Source organism: Saccostrea cucullata, unplaced genomic scaffold (genome assembly GCF_032062105.1).
Source record: "Saccostrea cucullata isolate Sc308-1 unplaced genomic scaffold, CSIRO_AGI_Scuc_v1 ctg1967, whole genome shotgun sequence".
Taxonomy (NCBI): Eukaryota; Metazoa; Mollusca; class Bivalvia; order Ostreida; family Ostreidae; genus Saccostrea; species Saccostrea cuccullata.
The window spans coordinates 79,037-102,328 of NW_026919637.1; the positions used below are offsets into that span (position 1 = coordinate 79,037).

The 23,292-nt window shown below is 33.6% G+C and overlaps 1 protein-coding gene and 1 long non-coding RNA gene across 3 annotated transcripts; both read left to right on the top strand.

The window, feature by feature from the left end:
- Positions 1-2,630: 2,630 nt before the first annotated feature.
- On the top strand, positions 2,631-11,842 carry LOC134235062 (uncharacterized). 2 transcript variants are annotated; one of them, XR_009985319.1, is made up of 2 exons: positions 2,631-2,686; positions 11,607-11,842. It is a non-coding gene; the product is annotated as an uncharacterized LOC134235062 (long non-coding RNA). The 2 variants fall into 2 exon arrangements; XR_009985320.1 differs by lacking the exon at positions 2,631-2,686 and adding an exon at positions 10,961-10,992.
- A 6,535-nt stretch (positions 11,843-18,377) lies between these two features.
- LOC134235097 (uncharacterized) lies at positions 18,378-19,373 on the top strand. Its single transcript, XM_062717190.1, has one exon. It carries the CDS (start codon positions 18,378-18,380, stop codon positions 19,371-19,373), a length of 996 nt encoding a protein of 331 aa, XP_062573174.1.
- Positions 19,374-23,292: the final 3,919 nt, after the last annotated feature.

A 23,292-nucleotide genomic window follows, 5' to 3' on the forward strand; every position in this document is an offset into this window, starting at 1 on the left:
ACTTTTGAAACAAACTATTCGATTGTTTGTTTGTTGTTTAACGTCAATTTCGAGAATTTATTAATAATATGAAGATACCACAAGCTCACAGTGGAGGACTGCAAATTATACCTTTACTCAGCACTCAGGCCATTGAGAAGAAATGGATATTTCGCGGGCCAACACGAACTGCCACACGTGTCGTTGGTATAGAACCGGTCTCCACGGTCCTGAAATAAATTATACGAGGGTTGATCCAAAAGTAATGTCACAACTTCGATAAAATCGCTATCCGTCGACGTAAAACAACAAAATTATAAATGATGAAGGCTACATTTATTTCAAATAAGGCCTTAAAATGTCAATTCAACATGATTTATACTTTTCAAAATAGCGAATTATATACAACGTGCGATTATGGTAGCCGCTGCACCTAAATAACGTCATAGGACGGATACGCGCCGTCATACATTTAAACACTTCCATTCGTTTCATTAAAAAATATTTGAGATTTGATATCCACGAACACGTTCACAAATTTCACTTTCTTACCCTTAGTTCCCATAGTTCAGTCACTCTTTTCATAATTAATTCTGTCAAAATTCATTAGAACAGTAGTAAAAGACCAACATAAAATTTCACATATCGCTCTATCCGTCTGTCTTTTTGACATTTTACATTTCGGGGTATATACTCCAATAGGCTATAGCAGAAAAGTGAACATGTTGACATATAATTTTTCTTGTTTCTATCCATTGCTGGGATGTATGTTTATCTTATAAAAGCAGATTTTTAAAGATTGAGCCCATTTAGTGCCGAGTATAGAACTACCTTAATGACCCATCACCCACCAAAGGTCGCTGAAACCATCTAAACAAGTTTCTTATTTACATTCTTTCCTCCGAAAATCTGGTGAATCAACGTACGTAACTGTCTCTACTGGCGATTTCTCCATTTTGAAGCAAAAATGCATTACAGTTTGCTTTGGCTTTTTGTCCATTTTGACATTTCCTTTTTTCAATGCACCGGAATAAATCAACGATGTTATTCATAAAAAAATAACAGTGATGTCATATAATTTTCAATTTAAGGCTAGAAAATGATGTAAATTTTTGTCTTTTAAAGTATTTTGCGTTTAGGCGCTTTCAAAAGATGCTTTTTAATGTGTTTGTCTTTTTTTATACTAATACAAGTACACTTTAATTTGTGACGTTCGGTTTTGACGTGGCGACACCCCCTATGTTATATGTTTTAAACATTTATAAAATAAATTTAGTTAAACATTATTGAATGAAAAATTAAAGTTTAATTAGATTGATATTTGTGCATCTTTTGGTATATTATATTTGATAATATGACGCCAAATATAAAAGATATGGACACTGTGACATTACTTTTGGATCAACCCTCGTATTATTATTTAAAAAAGGACCTGTCGTTTTTTCGATAGTAATTGATAAACAACTTTATATATTAAATGTGAAAAACATATACATGTATATTTTTACAGATTCACTTGATGGAAGTAAATATGTTATGTATCTTGTTATTTATAAAAGGAAAGAACCTTGTGATCAACAATCTTTTGCATGTTTTGAAAACCTTTAATTCTGAATAAATTCTCCGAGCTCAATCCCCATACACCAACACTTAGTAAACTTATACCCGGTATGTATAGAGCGGCCCAGTCCTCTACCTTTTTTGTAACGTCAAAGGACATCATTGGATAGGGATATTTAAAATTGCATACTCTAGGAAACCCTATTGTAGCTTATTTCGTGACAGTCCCATCAATAGCCGGATATACAGCTTCATTGGTTTCTAACTGCATTCGTTCATTATAAATGTAATTTACAAATACACAGCTTTTAGACAAGAAAATTATCATATATGTTTCAAATTTTATAAAATGAATACTATTATATTGAATTACGGAAGACTTAGTACGTTCAAAATAACATGTATATTTTTGATAACCTTTTCAATAAACCTTATACTTCATTTGTTCTGAGTATTTCTATTTCGTTCAGCAAGTCAATAACATCACCCCATCGTCGATGGCATTCTCTACACAAACATTTGTACTTTAGAATAATTATATTATCATGAGTTTCTAAACATACTTAAAGAAAATTAAAAAAAAAGATCGAAAAACAAAGTATAAAACATTTTTCTGCTTGTATATATAGTGTTGATTGTTCGGTAAATAACGCTTCATCTCATTGCATTGTTTTTTGAAAATCAAAATAGCTTTTATGCTATTAGAGTGATCTGGCCTTAGAAAAAAATGATATTTATATATAACAAATAAACCGAATACCTAGTCAGCATGTATTTTCCCATTCGGATTAACAACAATGACTTTTGCTTATCAATAATTTGTCTTTGAAAGCTTTTCTCGAAGTAAATTACAGATATCCAATGTTGAAACTTAAATTGATGCTTGACATGACATGTACACCTTTCTTCAATAAAATTTGTCTAATATCCACAAACATTTTTTTCTCTAACACTTCTGATATTTGCCTGTTTCTGGAACTGTTCTTTCTTATTTTCTTGATCCTGGTACACTTAAGGGGGATAAACACGGACAGACACTGATGATCATCCGATAGGAATTTTATCTTCACACGACACAGGTACATAAATATTAGATCAATGAAATTAATCAAAACACTGGTTCACGCCATTACACAACAGTATACAGGTAGGTCATTACAGAATGTAAAATCAGATTATATTAAAACAATAAAGTGTGTTTAAATATCGGTTGCCAGCATTGTTAAAAAAAACAAAATTTCAACGCCATGTTGGCAAGACTCAAACCTTCTATGATGACAATCAAACACAATTCAATAAAACAGTACAAAATAGGAGCAGAGCAACCCCCCCCCGAAATATCAGAGGTGGGATGAGGTGCCATTGAGGTGTTAGCACACCCTGCTGTCCGGTCACACCCGCCGTGTGCTCATTATTTTATTTTGGTTGTAAAGGATATTTTTCTCTGTGGAGACAGGTTTAACAGTGTTTGATGATTTTTGAAAAGCTTTTTTTATGAGAAATTACAAGGAATTTTTGCACAATTTGAAATTCAGAGGTTTTACCAAAACAGCAGCTTAAAAAATACGACGTTTCTACTAATATTAACCATTCCAAAAGATAAATTAAAGTCCAGTTATTTTGATATCGTTGACAACTGCTATTTCAATAAAAATGCAACTCGTATATTTACTTACCTTGTCACTGGTCATTTGCAAAAGGCATTTTGATATCGTTGACAAATGGTTGTTCAATAAAAAAGGAACTTGTGAATTTACTTACCTTGTCATTGGCCATTTGCAAAATTAATTTGTAAGAAAACAATCTATTGGAGTTCCTATGGGTACCAATTCTGCCCTATCATTAGCAGACCTATTTTTGTATTTATATGTAGAATAATTTGTGCAAAGTAAAACACAATTGATGTAGCCTTCCGCCGTGTCAACTCGACATTTAGATATATGGACAGCGTACTGTATAGGGGTTTAATTTCACGGGTTGTAATTTTCACGGTTTTCTCTCATCGGACACAATCGCGGTTTCTTGAATTCGCGGAATTCTTATGTTATAGAAGTTACCTCCCTTGTCTATATCCGTTTAGTCCATTGCTATATGTAAACGACATTCATCATTGTTGAATTTATTTCACGAACAATAGGGTAGGTTAATATAAAATTGTTAGACTTAATAAATAATTGACGATTAATTAAAACAGGTGCAGTTATCAAAAGACCTTGAATTTAAACGTCAAATAACTTTCCTATATTCTATTACGATGAATGCATGACTTGTACACCCCAAGATCTTCAATATACATCGCTGCGAAAAACCACTGGACAATAATAAATGTGTTAATGTAGGTCGACGAAATAATATCCTTCCAAATCTTCAGTAAGTTCGATAGTTATTTGAGTGATTTTTTTTTAAACTCAAAATGCCGATAAAAACTATAATATGCATGATAATGCAGGTAATGCACACACCGTAATCAAAATTCATTGCCCAAGTGTTTTGATTGGTGAAACATGTAGCGTTGGCTATTAAAAAGGTTTTTAACAAATAAAGGTTATTATCTGTTGACTTGCATAAATGTAAAGTGTGCTAATTAAAATAATTGATTGACAAGCTTTTTTTATGAGAAATTACAAGGAATTTTTGCACAATTTGAAATTCAGAGGTTTTACCAAAACAGCAGCTTAAAAAATACGACGTTTCTACTAATATTAACCATTCCAAAAGATAAATTAAAGTCCAGTTATTTTGATATCGTTGACAACTGCTATTTCAATAAAAATGCAACTCGTATATTTACTTACCTTGTCACTGGTCATTTGCAAAAGGCATTTTGATATCGTTGACAAATGGTTGTTCAATAAAAAAGGAACTTGTAAATTTACTTACCTTGTCATTGGCCATTTGCAAAATTAATTTGTAAGAAAACAATCTATTGGAGTTCCTATGGGTACCAATTCTGCCCTATCATTAGCAGACCTATTTTTGTATTTATATGTAGAATAATTTGTGCAAAGTAAAACACAATTGATGTAGCCTTCCGCCGTGTCAACTCGACATTTAGATATATGGACAGCGTACTGTATAGGGGTTTAATTTCACGGGTTGTAATTTTCACGGTTTTCTCTCATCGGACACAATCGCGGTTTCTTGAATTCGCGGAATTCTTATGTTATAGAAGTTACCTCCCTTGTCTATATCCGTTTAGTCCATTGCTATATGTAAACGACATTCATCATTGTTGAATTTATTTCACGAACAATAGGGTAGGTTAATATAAAATTGTTAGACTTAATAAATAATTGACGATTAATTAAAACAGGTGCAGTTATCAAAAGACCTTGAATTTAAACGTCAAATAACTTTCCTATATTCTATTACGATGAATGCATGACTTGTACACCCCAAGATCTTCAATATACATCGCTGCGAAAAACCACTGGACAATAATAAATGTGTTAATGTAGGTCGACGAAATAATATCCTTCCAAATCTTCAGTAAGTTCGATAGTTATTTGAGTGATTTTTTTTTAAACTCAAAATGCCGATAAAAACTATAATATGCATGATAATGCAGGTAATGCACACACCGTAATCAAAATTCATTGCCCAAGTGTTTTGATTGGTGAAACATGTAGCGTTGGCTATTAAAAAGGTTTTTAACAAATAAAGGTTATTATCTGTTGACTTGCATAAATGTAAAGTGTGCTAATTAAAATAATTGATTGACAAGTACTACTCGTAATTACTGAAATGGCCATGTATTGTGGTACTTGTAAATGTATTTAAACCTATCGCAGTCTATTCTCAAATTTCCAAATAAAACATGGAGATTATTGAAAAATTATTTACTGTTTCTTGAATTCACGGATTTATTATCATCGTGAATATAGCGAATATTAACACCGCGAGTTATTTTCCCCCTATACAGTATTGATAATTAACAATGGTTATGCCCATTCTTATGTCGATACGATATACCTGGTGAGCTAGAGATAAAAGATGCAACAGAGTCTGACACATCTGTTTCATATGTGGATATATTACAAGGAAAAGACGTTGATGGTAATCAAACAACCAAGATTTATGATAAACATGATGACTTTAACCGTTCTTTTGTCATCTTCCCTTTCTTATACAGCAATATACACTCATCACCTGTAAACGGAGTTTATATATCTCAATTGATTGATATGCAAGAGCAAGCTCTACGTATGAACAATTTCTAAAACGAGGTAAATTATTGACAAAGTGATGAGACAAGAATATAAGTAGTCCTTTTTAAAGTCATCATTTCCTAAGCTCTATGGTCGATACAATGACATTGTCAACAACTACAGATCATCAATTAGTCTATTACTGACTGATGATATTCTTAAGAATTGTTAGCCCATTATTTAGACACTGAATTGTCGACGGATGTTTCTGTTATTTCCCGATCAAGACAAGGAGCACTCGGCGATTCCCTGCTGTCGGCAGGGAATACTTACTTCTCCATGGCACCTGATGCAACTTCTGGTGTTTGAGAGGTCCGTGTTTGCTCTGCTCCTATTTTGTATTTTTATGGACTTCTGATCTTGAATACTATTCGTTATCTCCACATGTTTCATTTGATAGAAAACCCTTATAATTATCTATGTTGAAAGATTGTGGGTACATAAACGCAAAGGAATAAAATACTTTATCTAGGTAAGTATTTAATGAGACGAAGAAGCATATTGTTTTGGATTTGAACCACTTGTTGCTTTAGCAGCAGTAACGTATCAATTGTTTTAAATGTAAGGTGTCGATGACCAAGCAATGAAAGCAACAGTGAAATAAGAATCCTTGCATTTTACTTTATTTATTTATTTCAGGAAAGATATATGATATCTCCTTTACCGTTTTTGTAACGGCACAGGCTATCAGTTTGTAAAGGATATTTAATTTTGCATACTCAATGAAACCCTATTTGTAGTTCTTTTCGTAGCACCCATTAATAGCCAAATACAGTTCCAGTTGTCTCAAACTGCAAGTCCAGCATATTCCCTCAATAATTCATACAGCTTGTGTGGTGTGTATGGTTCCTTTCTTCGTCAATATTTTTCAATGCACACCATATCATAGATGTGATTTCCAAATACACAACTTATAGAAAAGAAAATTATCATATTTGTATCAAATACACTGAACTATTTCACTGAACAAGCAGATTCAAAGAATTGTGGTCCCCCGCTTTCGGTGTCTTTGTTGGTGAGATGTCATTTTTTATGACATATATATATATATTATTATAACAGTAACTTGATCCGAAGGGTCGTATCACGTCGAGTTGACAGGCACTGATCTTCAGATCTCACGAGACGCGAAGCGTCGAGTGTGATTTGATGATCCGCGCCTGTCAACAAGACATGATACGGCTCTTCAGATCAAGTTACTGTTATAATGATACATTAATTATATACCCCCTTCTAACTAGCTAAATATAGCCTAAATATAGCAAAATAAAACTTTAGAGATGAATTGTATAATATTTATCCATAAAGCAAAGCATAATAACAAGGGATTTTCAACGCGCAAGAAAAATAACATCATGTTTTTGCGTACTACGTCATCAGTTTCAGAGAGTGGTGATATGGATTCAGAAAACCACAGTGTGGTGATCCGGAAAATCGGATCAAACTCTGTAAAATTAACAGTAACAAAAACAAGGAAATTGATGGGTATATAATAACATATGTTATACTCCAAGGTGAAGGTCAAAGTTCTTTGTATCCAATGAAAGGTCATCTCACAAGGATTACATATCTGAAGTATGAAAGCCCTATCCCTTACCATTCAAAAGTTATGGCCAAGGTTAAAGTATTTTTACAAGTACAGAAACCTCCAAGGTCAATAGGTCAAGGTTGCTGGTATCCAATGAAAGGCATTGTCACAAAGAAAATATATACGAAATATGAAAGCCCTAGTATCTACCATTTAAAAGTTATGGCCAAAGTAAAATTTCGGAATTTTTGTGTAAAAGTGGGTCAAACTCCAGGGTCAAGGTCAAAAGGTCAAATTTGGTGGTATCCAAAGAAAGTTCTTGTCACAAGGTATACACATGTGAAATATAAAAGTCATAGCTCCACTTTATCGATTGATTGATTGTATATTGTTTAACGTCCCTCTCGAGAATTTTTCACTTATATGGAGACGCCACAACTTTATCAAAAGTTATGGGCAAGGTTAAAGTTTTTGTGACAGACGGACCGACGGACAGACGAATGGGATTTAATGTCCCCTCGCTTTTGCAAAGGCGGGGGACAATTACGGAAGTATGTTAATGATAGTACGATTTTTTTTAAATATAACCATTTCAATAAACTCGACATTTCATTTGTTCCCAGTAGTTCTACCTCGTGCTAAACATCACCTCACCATCCGTGGCTTCCGCCTAGGTATTAATAAGATGTATATTATTTATATATTTTTTAACATACTGGGAAATGATAAAAATAACCGAAAACCAGGCTTTGAAACATTTCTGCTTGTATAAAAAACAATAAAAATAGCTTTATGCAGTTAGAGTAAGATAGCCAAATACTCTAGACAGGGTTATTTTCGCCCGTGTTACTTTTGCCTTTTTATGCCCCCGTAAACGAAGTTTCGGGGGCATATAGTTTTTGTCGTGTCCGTCTGTCTGTCTGTCTGTCTGTCTGTCTGTCTCTCTGTCTGCCTCTCTGTCTCTCTGTTTGTCTGTTTGTCCGCAAAAACTTTAACCTTGCCCATAACTTTTGATTTAGTAAAGCTATGACTTTCATATTTCATATGTGTATTCCTTGTGACAAGACCTTTCTTTGGGTACTACCAAATTTGACCTTTTGACCTTGACCTTGGAGTTTGACCCACTTTTACATGAAAATTTTAAAATTTTACTTTGGCCATATCTTTTGAACAGTGGTCACCAGGACATTTATACTTCACATATGTAATGTTTGTTAAATGGCCTTTTACTTGATGCCAACAACCTTGACCCTTTGACCTTGGAGATTTTTGTACCTATGCAAAATTTTAATCTTGGCTATAACTTTTGAACAATAACTACTATGGCTTTCATACTTCACATATATAATCCTGAAAAAAAGTCCTTTCATTGGATACCAAGAACATTGACCTTTTGACCTTGACCTTGGAGTTTGACCTACTTTAAAAATACAACATTGACCATATTTTTGAAGGGTTCGGGCTAGGGCATTCATACTTCATAAATTAGACTTTCATATTTCATATGTGTATTCCTTGTGACAAGACCTTTCTTGGGTACCACCAAATTTGACCTTTTGACCTTGACCGTGGAGTTCGACCCATTTTTACATGAAAATTTAAAAATTTCACTTTATCCATATCTTTTGAACAGTAGATACCAGGACATTAATACTTTAAATATGTAATGTTTGTTAAATGACCTTTCACTTGATACCAACAACCTTGACCCTTTGACCTTGACCTTGGAGATTTTTGTACCTATGAAAAAACTTTAACCTTGACAATAATTTTTGAAAAATAACTACTATGGCTTTAATACTTCACATATATAATCCTGATAAAAAGACCTTTCTTTGGATACCAAGAACATTGACCCTTTAACCTTGACCTTGGAGTTTGACCTACTTTAAAAATACAACATTGACCATATTTTTGAAGGGTTCGGGCTAGGGCATTCATACTTCACAAATTTAATCCCTGTGACAAGACCTTTCATTTGATATCAAGAACTTTGACCCTTTGACCTTGGAGTTTTGACTTACTTTTTACAAACTTTAACCTTGACCATAACTTTTGAACAGTAGGGGCTAGAGATTTCATATTTCACATGTGTAATGCTTGTGACAAGACCTTTCACTGGATATCAAGAATCTTGACCCTTTGACCTTGACCTTAGAGTTTCACCTACCTTTTACAAACTTTAACCTTGGTCATAACTTTTGAACGGAAAGGGCCAGCGCTTTCATACTTCCCATACGTAATCATTGAGACAAAGCCTTTCTTTAGAACCCAAGAACCTTGACCCTTTTCACCTTGAAATTTAGTTTGTCCTGTATTATAAAATGTTAACCTTGGTCATAACCCTGGAACAGGTGTAGCTAGCGTTTTATATTTCGCATTTCTTGTAAAAAGGCCTTAATTGGTACCAACATATTTGATCTGCATTTGAGAAAGCTTAACCTTCGCTATGTTGCCATACGGGGGCATCAGTGTTTCACAAACACATCTTGTTGCACTTGCAATCAATTTTGCCCCGTTTTAAATTCTTCCAGTTATAGTTTTGTTTAAATTTTGCTGGTTCTCTGAATACTATCATTTACTTAAGAAAAAAGTATTTCGGAAAAAAAGACAATGGATCATCCGAGATTCGATCCCGGGTCCTCTCACATGTGAAGCGAGTGACATACCACTATACCAGGAACTGCTTTAAACTATCTATTATTGTATGCAAGGATGAAGTCACGTATATGAATATATTTACGTTCGATATTGTCAAAATTTTATACACAATGCATGGTGTCTAATTTAACCTTTATTAAGCAGTTCTAAGAGATGAAAAAGGATATTAAGTCAGCCGAAAACCTGTTTTATACGTAATAACTCTCCTCATGCCCATGTGCTAAAAATAGAGACATGTAATACAATAAATACTTATTCTTACAAACGGGCGGGACACTTTGAGAGGGGGGAGAGAGGTCCTAGGGAGTTTTGGCATAAAATTACATTGCAAAAGCTGAAAATCTTCTTGAAAATCGCCCGGAGAGGATAGTGTTACACACACAGACAGAATGTATAAATTTACGACCTTGAACTTTGACTTTTTGACCTCAAAATCAATAGGAGTCTTTATTAGGCCACAGGGTGTTGTTTTGTAAAATTTCGTCGCAAAAGCTCGAAGGGTTATTGAGATATCGCGTTTTATGACAGATATAATTTGCGCATTTTTGACCTTGACCTTTAACCTTTTGACCTCAAAATCAATAGGGTTCTTCTTTAGTCCATAGGGAGTTGCTATGCTAAATTTCATTGCAAAAGCTCAAAGGGTTCTTGAGATATGGTGTGGAAACGAAAGCGTTACAGACTAAAGACGGACGGACGGACAAACCAAAATAAATATCCCCCACTTTTCAAGCGGCGGACAAAATATATAGGCAAATATACTTTGACTGTTTCATTTAGTCAGAAACCAGAGAAGCCCAAGACGAATAAACTGAATATCAAATCAGCATGTATTTTCCCATTCAGCTTAACAAGAATGATTTTTGCTCATCAATAATTCGTCTTTGAATGTTTTTCTGGGAATAAATTGCAGAGATCCATGTTGAATTTTTTCCAGCGTTTTTTCTTATACATTTGATATTTGTCTGCTTCAAGGACTGTACACCTAGAGAGATAAACACAGACAGACACTGATGATCATCCGGCTGATAGGAATATTATCTTTACCCGACACAGGTACATAAACCCAAAACACTGGCCATTAAACAACACCTGCACACAGGTAAGTCATTTCAGAATGAAAATCAGATAATGGTTAAGCAATGAAGTGTGGTCTCCATATGTTGGATGCCAGCAAAAAATGGAGAAAAACCAAATTTCACCAACATTTTGGCAAGACTCAAACCCCCTATGATGACAATAAAACATTTTATATCTAAACATATTCTCCAATTTCTTCTAAGTACAATACATTTTGTTCTTTTTTCAAAACATTGAAAGAGACTGAAAAGCCAAAAATCTAGCAAGTTCGTATTTTGTCTAGGATTATATTGAACAAATAGCCAAATCGGGTGACTTCCAAAATAAGCATTTATAAGGTAGTTATTTTTGTTATGTGCAAGAAATCAGATCTAAAATTATTGCGTAAACTTTGAAATTCAACATTTAATGATTAAAAAACTGAGGATTTGTTTTTCAAATTATATGTATGCTTTACATATTCATTCCAAGAACTTTTAATTAGCTATTATCTGATAAGGATTCACAAGATGTTCAATTTTTTAGTCCATCAATTTAAATTTGAAAAAAAAATGACTAGATTAATGGAATATTTGCATGTTTTTACCCAGATGGAAATTCCTATACCAACTCTGGACTACCTGGAAAATCCTGGATATATGACGTCATGTGACCTATGCAAAACTGCTAAGGTACAGCTGTACTGTGACATTTGTAAAGTCAGCCTCTGTCAATCGTGTATTGGGGAACATGTAACATCAGAACTGACTAAGCCACACACAGTTGTAGGCGTCAGTCAAAGAAAAACGCCTACAGATTTCCCAAAGTGCTTGGTCCATAAAGAAAAGTTATGTGAACTTCTATGCAAGGATTGTTTCGTCGCTGTTTGTACCGAATGTATTGCCATGTATTGCATCTAAACACAAGACACACCGATTTCAAAAATTATAAACTGTATAGACATTTTCAAGTCTGAATCTGAAGATCTTTATAAGCGTGGACAATACGTTATTCCCAGAATATCCGGACATGCAAATTATTTATTTATGACAAAAATATGACGTCAACTTCCGGTGATTTGGTACTCTCTTTTCATTACTGAGGTACTGTCCATGGTGTGTTATCTGTATCATTTTGTGAGTCCTAGCAGATTCCATTGAGAAAAAAAATGTTATTCTGTCTTCCTTCTGGTTTTCGTTTTGGGAAAACATCACGTTGTCAGCGAATTCGAGATTATCCAGCCATGTTTACTCTGCTCTTGTTTTGTATTGTTTTATGGACTTTAAGATTGAATACTGTTCGTTACTCCATATCCTTCTTTGCATAATGTTACAACTACTTAAGACCAAGTAAGGTCATAAACAGATCCATTTCGGAGATAAAAGCAGTTACATGTAGTATCAAATTACAGGACCTAGAGGCAGGTTTCCTCTCTAGTCTTATAACGTAAGAAAAATCAGTGAGACACTATTATATCTGTTGTTACCTTACAAGCCAAGTTCTTTTACTCTGTACACAAAAACATGGCGTTTTAAAAAAAAACACACATGATAGTTGTAGGATCATTTGAAGAATAAAAAGACGGGGGTACTGAAGGGTACCTTAATTACTATCACACTTCCTCTTTCTTCTTGTCGTTGACTCTGTCATGTAGTTTACAATTGCTAATGGGGACGTCATTTAACAATTTTTGCGGTGCACATCAAATTGGATGAATTTTTCGTATTTTAATTTCTTTTTATTAGAAACACGAACAAGACTGCAGAATCAATTAGAGTTATTATGTAAATCACTCAAATTAAAAAATTCAAAATTTTATTTGCAAAAATCAGAATAATGAAATTTGAACAAAATAAATCACAAACATCATATAAATGCTGCTTACGGTGTACTTTCTTTGTATTTATATGAAGAAGAATGTATCCAGAATTTTATACATGTTTGAGAATAAAAGCTCTTGCAGTAGCCTTCAACACGACTTTTAGAAATATCACAAACGTATTATCAATTATCAAAGTTCATTTCCATTGATTTCTTATGTCGAGACGATATATCCCAGTGAGCTTGGAATTAAACATACTACAATGTCTGACACATCTGTTCCATACTAGTATTTAGATATTTTACTTTAAAAAGACGTTAATGATTACCTTACTGCAAATGTTTATGTTAAAAATGATGACTTTAACTATTCAATCATCATCTCATCTACCTTTACTTATGCGGTAATATAATTATATCTTCGTTACCTGCACACGGGATTCATATCTCTCAGTTGATTTGATACGCAAGAGCATGCTCAATGTACGTATGTGCAATACTAAACCAGGGTAAATTATTCACAAATAAGTTGATAAAACAAGAGTATCAGCTGTCTCGTTTAAAGTCATCATTGCGAAAGTTATATGGTCGATACAATGTCATTACCAGCTAAAACATTTTATCATTGAGTCAAATGCCGACTTACGTTTTTCATAGTATTGGACTATTACGAGAAGCACTGACTTTTACAGTTGACCATTTACTTGGACATTTAAACATTCACATACGGAGGTACATGGTGGTCATGGTAATGATGTTAGGATCATTTGAATGTGAAGGCCTGGATTTGAGGGTAGGGTGGTTTTCGTTTTCTTCAAGGACAACTTATCTGTGCTTTGAAATAGCCCTTTATTTGCGTTAAATTAATTGTTGAGCTAAATTTTTATCGTAAAAGAGCTTCCGTACACTGTCCTAGTGAGAGTGATGCGTCAACCGTAAAAGTCAGCGCTTCTCGTAAAAGTCCATTAATTTTTGTTAGATTATTATTTATACACTGAATTGTCGAGGGATTTTTGTGTTATTTCCTGATCATGATAATGAGTACACGGTGGGTGAGACCGGTTAGCAGGGGATGATCATGTCTCCATGGACTGCTCTGCATTTGAGAATGATAAAGGTTTGTTATCTTATTTGGGATTCATCTGATTAAAATAATCTCACTGTCCCTCAAAGTTTTATGTGTATTGGGCAGGCTTCTACAAATAGATAAAAAAATGATTACAGACATAATCGTCATATGAACATCAGAAAACAAACATTTAAATCACTGTACAAATACATACGAGCTTCACCAGTACAATAACAGGTAAGACAAAAGTACGTTATAAACTATATATTTACATTCAGTGTAATTTTCCTTATGAAATCCATTAGAAATTCACGACGTTCAAATTTCTATAACACACGCGAAACCTTGTCACCGCGCGTTAAAATACACAGTAGGAACTATATGCATTTTCAATACTCTAGGAACACCAAAATGTAAAATGTTTTATTTCAACTTAATGAAAAACTATAACTCTGAAAAATTAGCGTAATGTGCGTTAAGAATTAATTTGTCACTTTTTCCTCTCAAAGTTTGTTTGTGTATCTTAACTATGCAACATCATTTGACGTCACAAACGGCTCTTACATCTACTAAACACGGCAGTTTTGAAGGGCGCTAAATTCATATAAAAATTAACGAAATAAGCAATTATGAAGAAGGAAAACTAGAGAATGTTAATATAAGCATTGAATTCATATTTATGGATGTCATCGGTCCTATAACACACCTGGCCATGCCGACAAATTATCATACCGCGCTAACGCGCGGTATTCAATTTGTCGGCACGGCCAGGTGTGTTATAGGACCGAAGACATCCAAAAATACGAATTCAATGCTTAAATAAAACACCACTACATATTAATACTACTGTAAAGGTATTTATTTACCAAAATCAAATTACAGCTTTTGGTTTGCTTTTTTAGGGTTTTATTTTTTGCTTTTTTTATTTGAAGATTATATTTTTCATTTATGATGGCGTTGGTGAAGTATCTATTTTGATTTAAAGTTTATGTCTTTATAATTGGTTTTAGCAGATAAACGTATAAAAAGTAAAATGTCTACATTAAACATGCCTCTCTGAGTTGTTTTAAGGTTATTTGGTGAATTATTAAAGGGGTCCTTTTGTTTCAGATTCGTGAAAAACCATGGATCCAGAGACTAGCGCCCAAGAAATACTGCAATGTGTAAATTGTAGTTCCTTTGAGGTCAAGGTTCTCTGCGCGCTATGTGATGTCAACCTTTGTAGAACATGCATTGGGACACATGTCTTATCAGATGTCACCCGATGTCATACGTTTGTATGTTTTTATTTACGAAGTGAAGCTACCAATTTTCCTCGGTGCCCTTCCCATCAAAAGAAAACTTGTGAACTTCACTGCGAAAAATGCAACGTTCTAGCTTGTATAGAATGCATAATCTCAGGGAAACACGAGAATCATACATTTTCAAATATCTTTGATATTTTTAAGACGAAGCAATCACGATTTAAGGGGGATGTACGGCCATATTTAGTGCAGTGAGAACAAAATGTAAACATTTCTTCAAATGGCTAAAGTACATTATATTTTGATCAAATTCTAAACCCTTATGATAAAGATACAATAAATATGCATAACTGAATGCATGTTGTGCATATATAATCTATACTTTTGCAGAAAAATGCTTTTGATATGCTCCTAAGAACTGCGCAGCTACAGAATTCAGCAGAGCCTTAAAAAATCCAAAAAAATACGCAAAGTGCGCATTAATGTTCTCTCTACAACCATTTGTTGAGAAAATGTCTAAATTTTGCACTTTTAAATGATAATTTTAAGTTCAAAACAAGGTATCGTTGTCTTCAAAAAGAGTGTAAAGAACCCTGAAAGTAGTTCATTGATAGCAGCACGTGGTCTATTTTTAGCACAGAATTTTGTTTTCCAGACCTCTTCTTAATATGGAGGGACATAACAATCTTTAAATGTAGAAGAGAATTACAGTTGAAAAATATTTCAAATAATATGAACACTTTTCAAAGAGGAATTGTGTTAAAGTGTGGCTTGAAGTAATTTATTTAGTATTATTATCAACCAGTTGTTAAATAGTGTACTTATTGAAATAAACTTTTTGATTCCAGGTAAGGAAAAATGAGCACCATCAAAGTTTAAAATTAAGAGTTTGTAAGTTTGCCACAGATGACTTATAATATCTATCAAAAGTTTAACTATCACCAATGAAACACAAAGAAATTAAACACATAAAATCGATATGAAAAACCTTGTGTTAGTATCTACTAGTACGAGGGGTGATCGAACTATCTCTATATCTACAAAACCACAATTTAGATTAGAAACAAATATGGTGCACACTCAAGTTCTATAAATAGCATATGCCGAATAAAGTTTTGCTCACAATGTGAAAATAAAGTCATTATGCAGGTACTTGTGACGAAAAATGGTTGTCTCAGTGGAACTCATTCAACAAACAACTAAAATAATTATGGTATATCTTAAAACTGCATTTGAAGTAACGTATAAGAATTTGTTCAAAGTTTATTAAGACAAATGACTTCCTAATAATTCAATCAATGATTGGATAGACCATTTTAGTGAAGGAAGGCAGATGGTTGAATATGATACTTGTTATGTTGCCCGGTGAAAGCAAGTTTGAAAAGGGGTTTGTTTTAAATTAAGCAATATGCTATCAAAGGTCTCCAATTTACACTTTGAAAAATACTTGAATATTTCAACAATAATATAACTATCAAATACCTAAGATATCGTTTACTTTTGATCACCCCCCCCCTCCTATATACTCTGTCAAATAAACATTTACAATTTTCATTACAGCGTAGCAACATTTGAAAAGGAATAAAAGCATTCAGAGTGGGTTAGGAGATTTAATGAATAATTTTTTTCTATTTGCCCATTTTGTTAAAATTACAATTTTACAGAGTAAAGAAAAAAATCAACACAATTAAATATTTTATAAAATCTTTAAAATGACGTTTGCTGGACCTCCCAACTCACGGAAAATTATTGGGTCCGTATTTATGGTGAGAAAAAAAATTCCTTAAAATTCAAACATATTTGTTGACGGAAGAAAAAAAAAATCCTGTAATTGGATGTAAAATAAAATTGAGTCGGGCCATTTTTAGGCAGTAGATCGGGAGAGAGGGCAACCAAATATATTTACAACAAATGGTCTTATAACGCTAGTACATGTTCCATCACATACTTAGTAATGCAAATTTTTTTAATCTTTGGCACTATTTTGAAAAAAGAACATAGGATTTTCGGAAGGGGGGGGGGGGGTAGTCTCTCATTTTTTTGCGATGATAGACAGAGCATATGCAATGGACCTTTGTTTGCAAACATTGTGATTGCTTCTAAATTAAAAAAAAACAACTCTATATATTTTATCAAGCTTCGTATGTTCAATGATCGAGAGCTTACAACGTAGTCAACATAATGAGACATGATGCGTTTTTATGTCCAAACATTACTCCATACGATGTGTTGGTCATTGCAAACAATCACGCTATTTATGTGAGGTGCCTGAAGGAAATCCTTTAACTGCCTATTTTTTCTATCTAACTGCTAAACAAAATAGACATATATGTACCAACTTTTCGAATGTAAGACATGTAATTGCAATTTGTTTTTCATGCACCGCATATTGTTTAACATTTTCAAATTAAATGCTAAGCATCCTCCTTGCAGTGCCCCATTTCAAAATAACTTCTATCGCCACAGAAAAAAGACCCGACGTAAACACATATGTTTAGGGCATTTTTTAGCGTTTTCTTGAGTTTTAAAGAAACCAACAAATTATCAAGACTTGTTCCACGAAAAATTAAATATAATCATGGTTATAAACGCATCTATCCACAGCAGATATATGCACATGTCAAGCACGTGCTCAGTGTATTAATATTTACTAGGAAACTCGAGCTGTGAACAGAACAGTTTTTCCCGATTTGCTGGAGTGGGGTTAAAATCGCGTTTTTTCATTAATCAGACGAAGCGATGCAACAAATAAAAGTAGTAAGTAATATTACCTAATGATTATTACTAAGTAATTTCTTGTCTTGATGTTTTTATGGTCGCATTTATTCTAAAATCAATGTTATTCGAACTCTGTGCGACAGAGGAATGGCGGACGAAATAAACACATGGTCTCAGGAAGACACACATATGAAAAATCAAATTTTCAAGAATTCTAGATAATGACAAGAAAAAAGCGAAACAAATGGTTGTAGCCATATTATCAATGAATCAAACTAACACCATTTTCAATGCATTTTTCATCTTGTGAATGCTGTAGCTGCGCAGTTCTACAATGATTAATTTCCTCCTAATTAAAACAAAATAAACTTAATTATTTACTAATTTTGGTCTCTAACAGTAGGTGACTAGTGCATTAACACTTTGAGTAACTTTGGGCTAGTTTAGACGAGTATTAAGCGCATTCTTGGCATTTCTTATTTCACACCAGACTAGATCCAATTGGCTTGTACATCCCCCTTAAATCAGATATGGAAAAACTTAATACAGATTTTGCTGAGAAGTATAAAATTCTTTTATCTAAAGTAGAAGAACAAGAGTCTGAACTTGAAACGGATTTAAAGAATCTCAGAACAGATATCTCTAATCAAAAAAGGAAGTGGTACAACGCCATCGAACGGCATTTCAATAACCTGACTTCTGAAATAACAAATGTGGAAAATAAACACAAGGATGAAATAAAAAGATGCAAGGCCAAAATAAATCAGAATATTCAAAAAGTGCAACAAAATATGGAACAAATAAATGACATCCTTAAATCAAATAATATTTCTAAATCCCTTAAGTTTCAAACAGACTTTGAAATGAAGATTATTCCTAAAGTAGAAATACGATTACCAACCGTTTCCCCGCTTCGAGTTCCAAAGGAGCTAGTCTCTATGTGGATTGGGTCGCTAAGATTTGATGCGGATAAAATAACATCAAAAAATATCAAACAGATTCTTCCACAACCTGGGATCATCGCCAGCGTAGGCACACAATATACCTCTAATCTTTATAACGTATTAGGCTATACTGACAGACAAATCTGGACATGCAGAGACGACTGCTCTAGAAAAGTATTTCATTCTGATCAGAAAGCACTTTTGAAGGCATTCAGAACATTGTCCGGCCATCGTCCAGAAAGCATAGCAATCATAAGTACCGGACATTTAGTTTATACTGATTATCATGAAAGATCTGTGAATATTCTGAAAGATGAAGAAAAGTTCCTTGTTATCAGATTAGAAAACTGGATACCTCACGGAGTTTGCAGTGCTTCCTTTGGTCATTTCCTAGTAATAATGATCAGCACTGACTATAAACAATCAAAAGTTGTCCGTTATGTTGGCTTCAAGGAGAAACAAACCATTTCTGCTTTTAAAGGTATAGTATCCCTCTATTTTCATCAGGAGATTTTTACAGATATGTTACTGAAAACAGGAATCTGGATATCTGCGTATCAGACCATGGGGCTGGAGCAGTAGTGGTGGTCAATCAGGCCGGGGAACTGAGATTTAGATACACTGGCCTTACTCCTGCTCCAAAGAACAAACCTGAACTTTAGTCCACGAGGAATCACTACAGACAGTCAGAGTCGCATCCTTACAGCTGATATCGAAAATCACTGTGTTCACGTAATCGACCAGAACGGACAATTTCTCCGTTATGTAGAATGCGGCATGAGTTTTCCTTGGGGTCTGTGTACTGATAAAAATGATTTGCTACTTGTTGCTCAATATAGAAACAGAAGAATTGATATTATCAGTTATATGCTTTAATATTCATGTGACTAATTATATATCGAAAGTTTGTGTAAGATATGCTTGTGCTCACCCCATAATGAATGTAATTTACATGTGGGCTGGACAAAATCTCAAGGCTGTGTAAACTCATTTGTAAACCTTAAAAGTATCTCATATACTAGCATGTTTAAATCAAAAAAACATTTTAACTTCTTTTTATATCAGACTGAGCATTCTTTCACCCATAAAGTTATCGTCGCAAAGACACAAAACCCATGGCTTGCAACTACATGGCATAAAGTATGATTTTTCCATGTCAAGTGTGCGAGAAAGAAAAAAAAATGTGCGGTAAATGATGAGTTTTTTTTAAAAATGTTTTAAGGATCTCCACATGTATATAGCCTTTATATATCGGAAACGTTTTTGGCATGTCTGTTTGTTGGTTCAAAAATCAGAGTGTTTAATCAGAATAAAATGAAAGAAACATATATAGATAACGAACAGCATTCAAAACAAGAAGTCCACAATACAATACAATATAGGAGCAGAGCGAAAATAGAATTGCAAAACATCAGAGATGGGATAAGATGCCATGAAGGAGTGGGCATCCCCTGTCGACTAGTCACACCCGCCGTTTGCTCATTGTCACGATCGGAAAAGTCAGTCCTCTATGCAGTGTATGAGAAGGATATGGAGATAACAATCAGTATTCAATCTCAAAGTCCATTAAACAATAAACAAAATAAGAGCAGAGCAAACACGGACCCCCGAAACATCAGAGCTGGGATCAGGTGCCATGGGGTAGTGAGCATCCCCTGCCGACTGGTCACACCAGCCATGTCCTCGTTGTCATTTTTAGGAAATAACGGAAAAAATCCATCGTCAGTTCAGTGTATAAATAATGGACTAAAAATTGGTTTGAAAAACGCCAGTCAGCATTTGACTCAATGATAAATTTTATTTGCTGTATGTGCTAGAACTTACAAAATGATGACTTTAAACGAGACTGCTGATAAACTTGTTCAATCAACTTGCTTGTCAATAATTTACTTCGTTTAAGAAATTGTTCGTACGTAGAGCATGCTCTTGCGTATCCAATCAATTGAAATATATACACTCCGTATGCTGGTGATGAAGATATATTGCTGCATAAGTAAGGGAAGTAGACGATAGAAAAGTTAAAGTCATCACGTTTATCATATAGCTTGGATGTTAGATTATCATTAGTGTCTTTTTCAAATAAAATATCCAAGCATGAAGCAGAAGTGTCGGACTCTGTGGTATCTTTTATCTCAAGCTCACCAGGATATATCGTATCGACGTAGGAATGGAAATTATCATTATTAGTTGACAATACGTCGTCGATATATCTAAATGTCGAGTTGAAGGCCACAGCAATTGTTTTCTTCTTTTCATACATAAGATTTGCATAAATTTTGTTTCATATGAATATGAAAATAAGTCTGCCAATAACGGAGCGTAATTTGTACCCATGGAAATTCCAATAGACTGGAATACCTGGTCTCCAAAAACCGCATAGATATTGTCAATCAGAAACTCAAGCATCTTCTTGATGGATTAACAATTGATTAGTATGAAAACAAAAATTACGAAATGAAGACTATAAACGATACTGTTGAAATTCTTGTTTTATCACAACTTGTCTCTTAATAGTTAACTCAGTTAAGAAATTGCCCAAACATAGAACATGCTCTTGCGTATCAAATCAACTGAGATGTATATATTCATATATACAAAGGTTGTCCCAAAAAGTCGTAGACAGGTAAAACAGTTTTGTTTCTCTTTGCTTTATTGAATTTCTTTTCTTGTCATAGCAAAGAGTAAGAGTTTATGATCATGCACTTCAAGTTTCATGATGATAGCACATCTTATAAGAAAATTATGAAAAAATAAATAAAGAATAAGAGTGTACACCGGCGCACAGAAGCAAGCGTAAATTACGTCTCTAATAACGTCGTGGTATCTTTGTCTGCTTCACTCGCGGGTATTAACATTCAATAATTTTTTAAGAGAAAGACCACTCTTGATTAACGGACATATTTAAATTCACTACTGTCCGTATCTTTTTTACTTGTTTTTTTTTAAAGAAGATTCAAATTTCAGTTGAAATTTAGTCTAAAGATCGTCTTACATTGTAGGCAGCAGAGAATACAAATTGTTTGACGTCCTTCGCGGTCCAGATTTTTTCAAATTGTCTGCGTTTATCAAACATTACTCTACTTCTTTCATGCCGTAATTAACTATTTTCGGTACAGAAGAATTTTAAACTCTCATTGAATATCGTGCAATTTAAAAATAATTTCTTAATGTGAAATGTCACTTCTGTACTTTTTTTCATATATGGTATATTAACCATATCCAACACAATTTATTACATCTCCGTGCGCCGACTACGCGTTTGACGACGTCATTTTCATCAAACTCAATTTCATCGATACTGTGAAAATCATGACACCAATCGTCTGTTTCTAATGATATTTATGTGAAATTTTGACATAATATTAAGATTTTTATTCTTGTTTCAGTGATGTAAATTTGAGTTCAATGTATTATATAGTACTAAAGAAATGAAAGCAAATGTAATAGTTATATGCGTAAATTATTCCAAATTTTGTCCGTGCGCCGACAGGCCTTATCGGCCTTCATATAAATCGTACTGATATTGTTAATATGAAAGATATGTATTTAAAAATTCACGATTTAAAAGAACATTGACTTTGTTATGTCTTTGCAAAATTTGGTAAGTATTGGTTGCATAATTAAAAATTTATTAACATTGTCTACGACTTTTTGGGACAACCCTCGTATACCTTCCGTTTGCTTATGATAAGGGTATATTGAGCACTGCATACTGCATATTATAAAGTAATCAATTTCCAAAGTAATTAGAAAGTTAAAGTCTAATGATATTAAGTCATCAAAAATGTTACACTTTGTTTTTGTCTACTTGATACTTGACCATGTGCATGAAATATTACTATAATGGCTTTCCAACATATTGGAAACATGTTTACCATACGAGAAGATGTATAAATATAATAATAGATAATAGATATCTATAATAAATATAGATATAAAAATAAATACGGTCTTTTAGAAAGTATTGTTCGTAATAAATGGACTACATCAGAAACTATTTTGTGTAAGGGTGTGTGTATAGGGGGTGGGAGATTTAAAATTTTTAAAAATACGCATTTCTGTCAATACCTTGGCATATTTGACATACTTTCAAAGATAATTAGTGTGCAAGTTAACGAAAGGGGATGGATTGATTGCAAGAATTTTCTAAATTTCTACTGAAACAAAAGGAAGGATGGTAAGGAAATTAAAAATAAAGGGGACGTTGAGCAGCTAATGAATGAAAATTTACATATTTTGATACCAGCAAAAAGTGCCCACCACTGGCCGTTTGCATAGAATAAGTGGGATGATTCTTCGTTTCACATTACTGTAAAAGAAATATGTCTTAAGGTAGTACAAAACATCCCTGGATTCTATTTTTACTATTTTCTTAAAAAATACTGGAGAAAAAGAATGATATTACTATATTGAAAACAATGAATGACCCCTGTAAGAAAACATACAAGTTTTGACATGATTGCGTCATATTTTGTGAAAAAATCAGAACGCCTATATATTG

Coding starts and splice junctions, on each gene's coding strand:
- LOC134235097 (XM_062717190.1), top strand. CDS start 18,378: ATGGAAAAACTTAATACAGATTTTGCTGAGAAGTATAAAATTCTTTTA.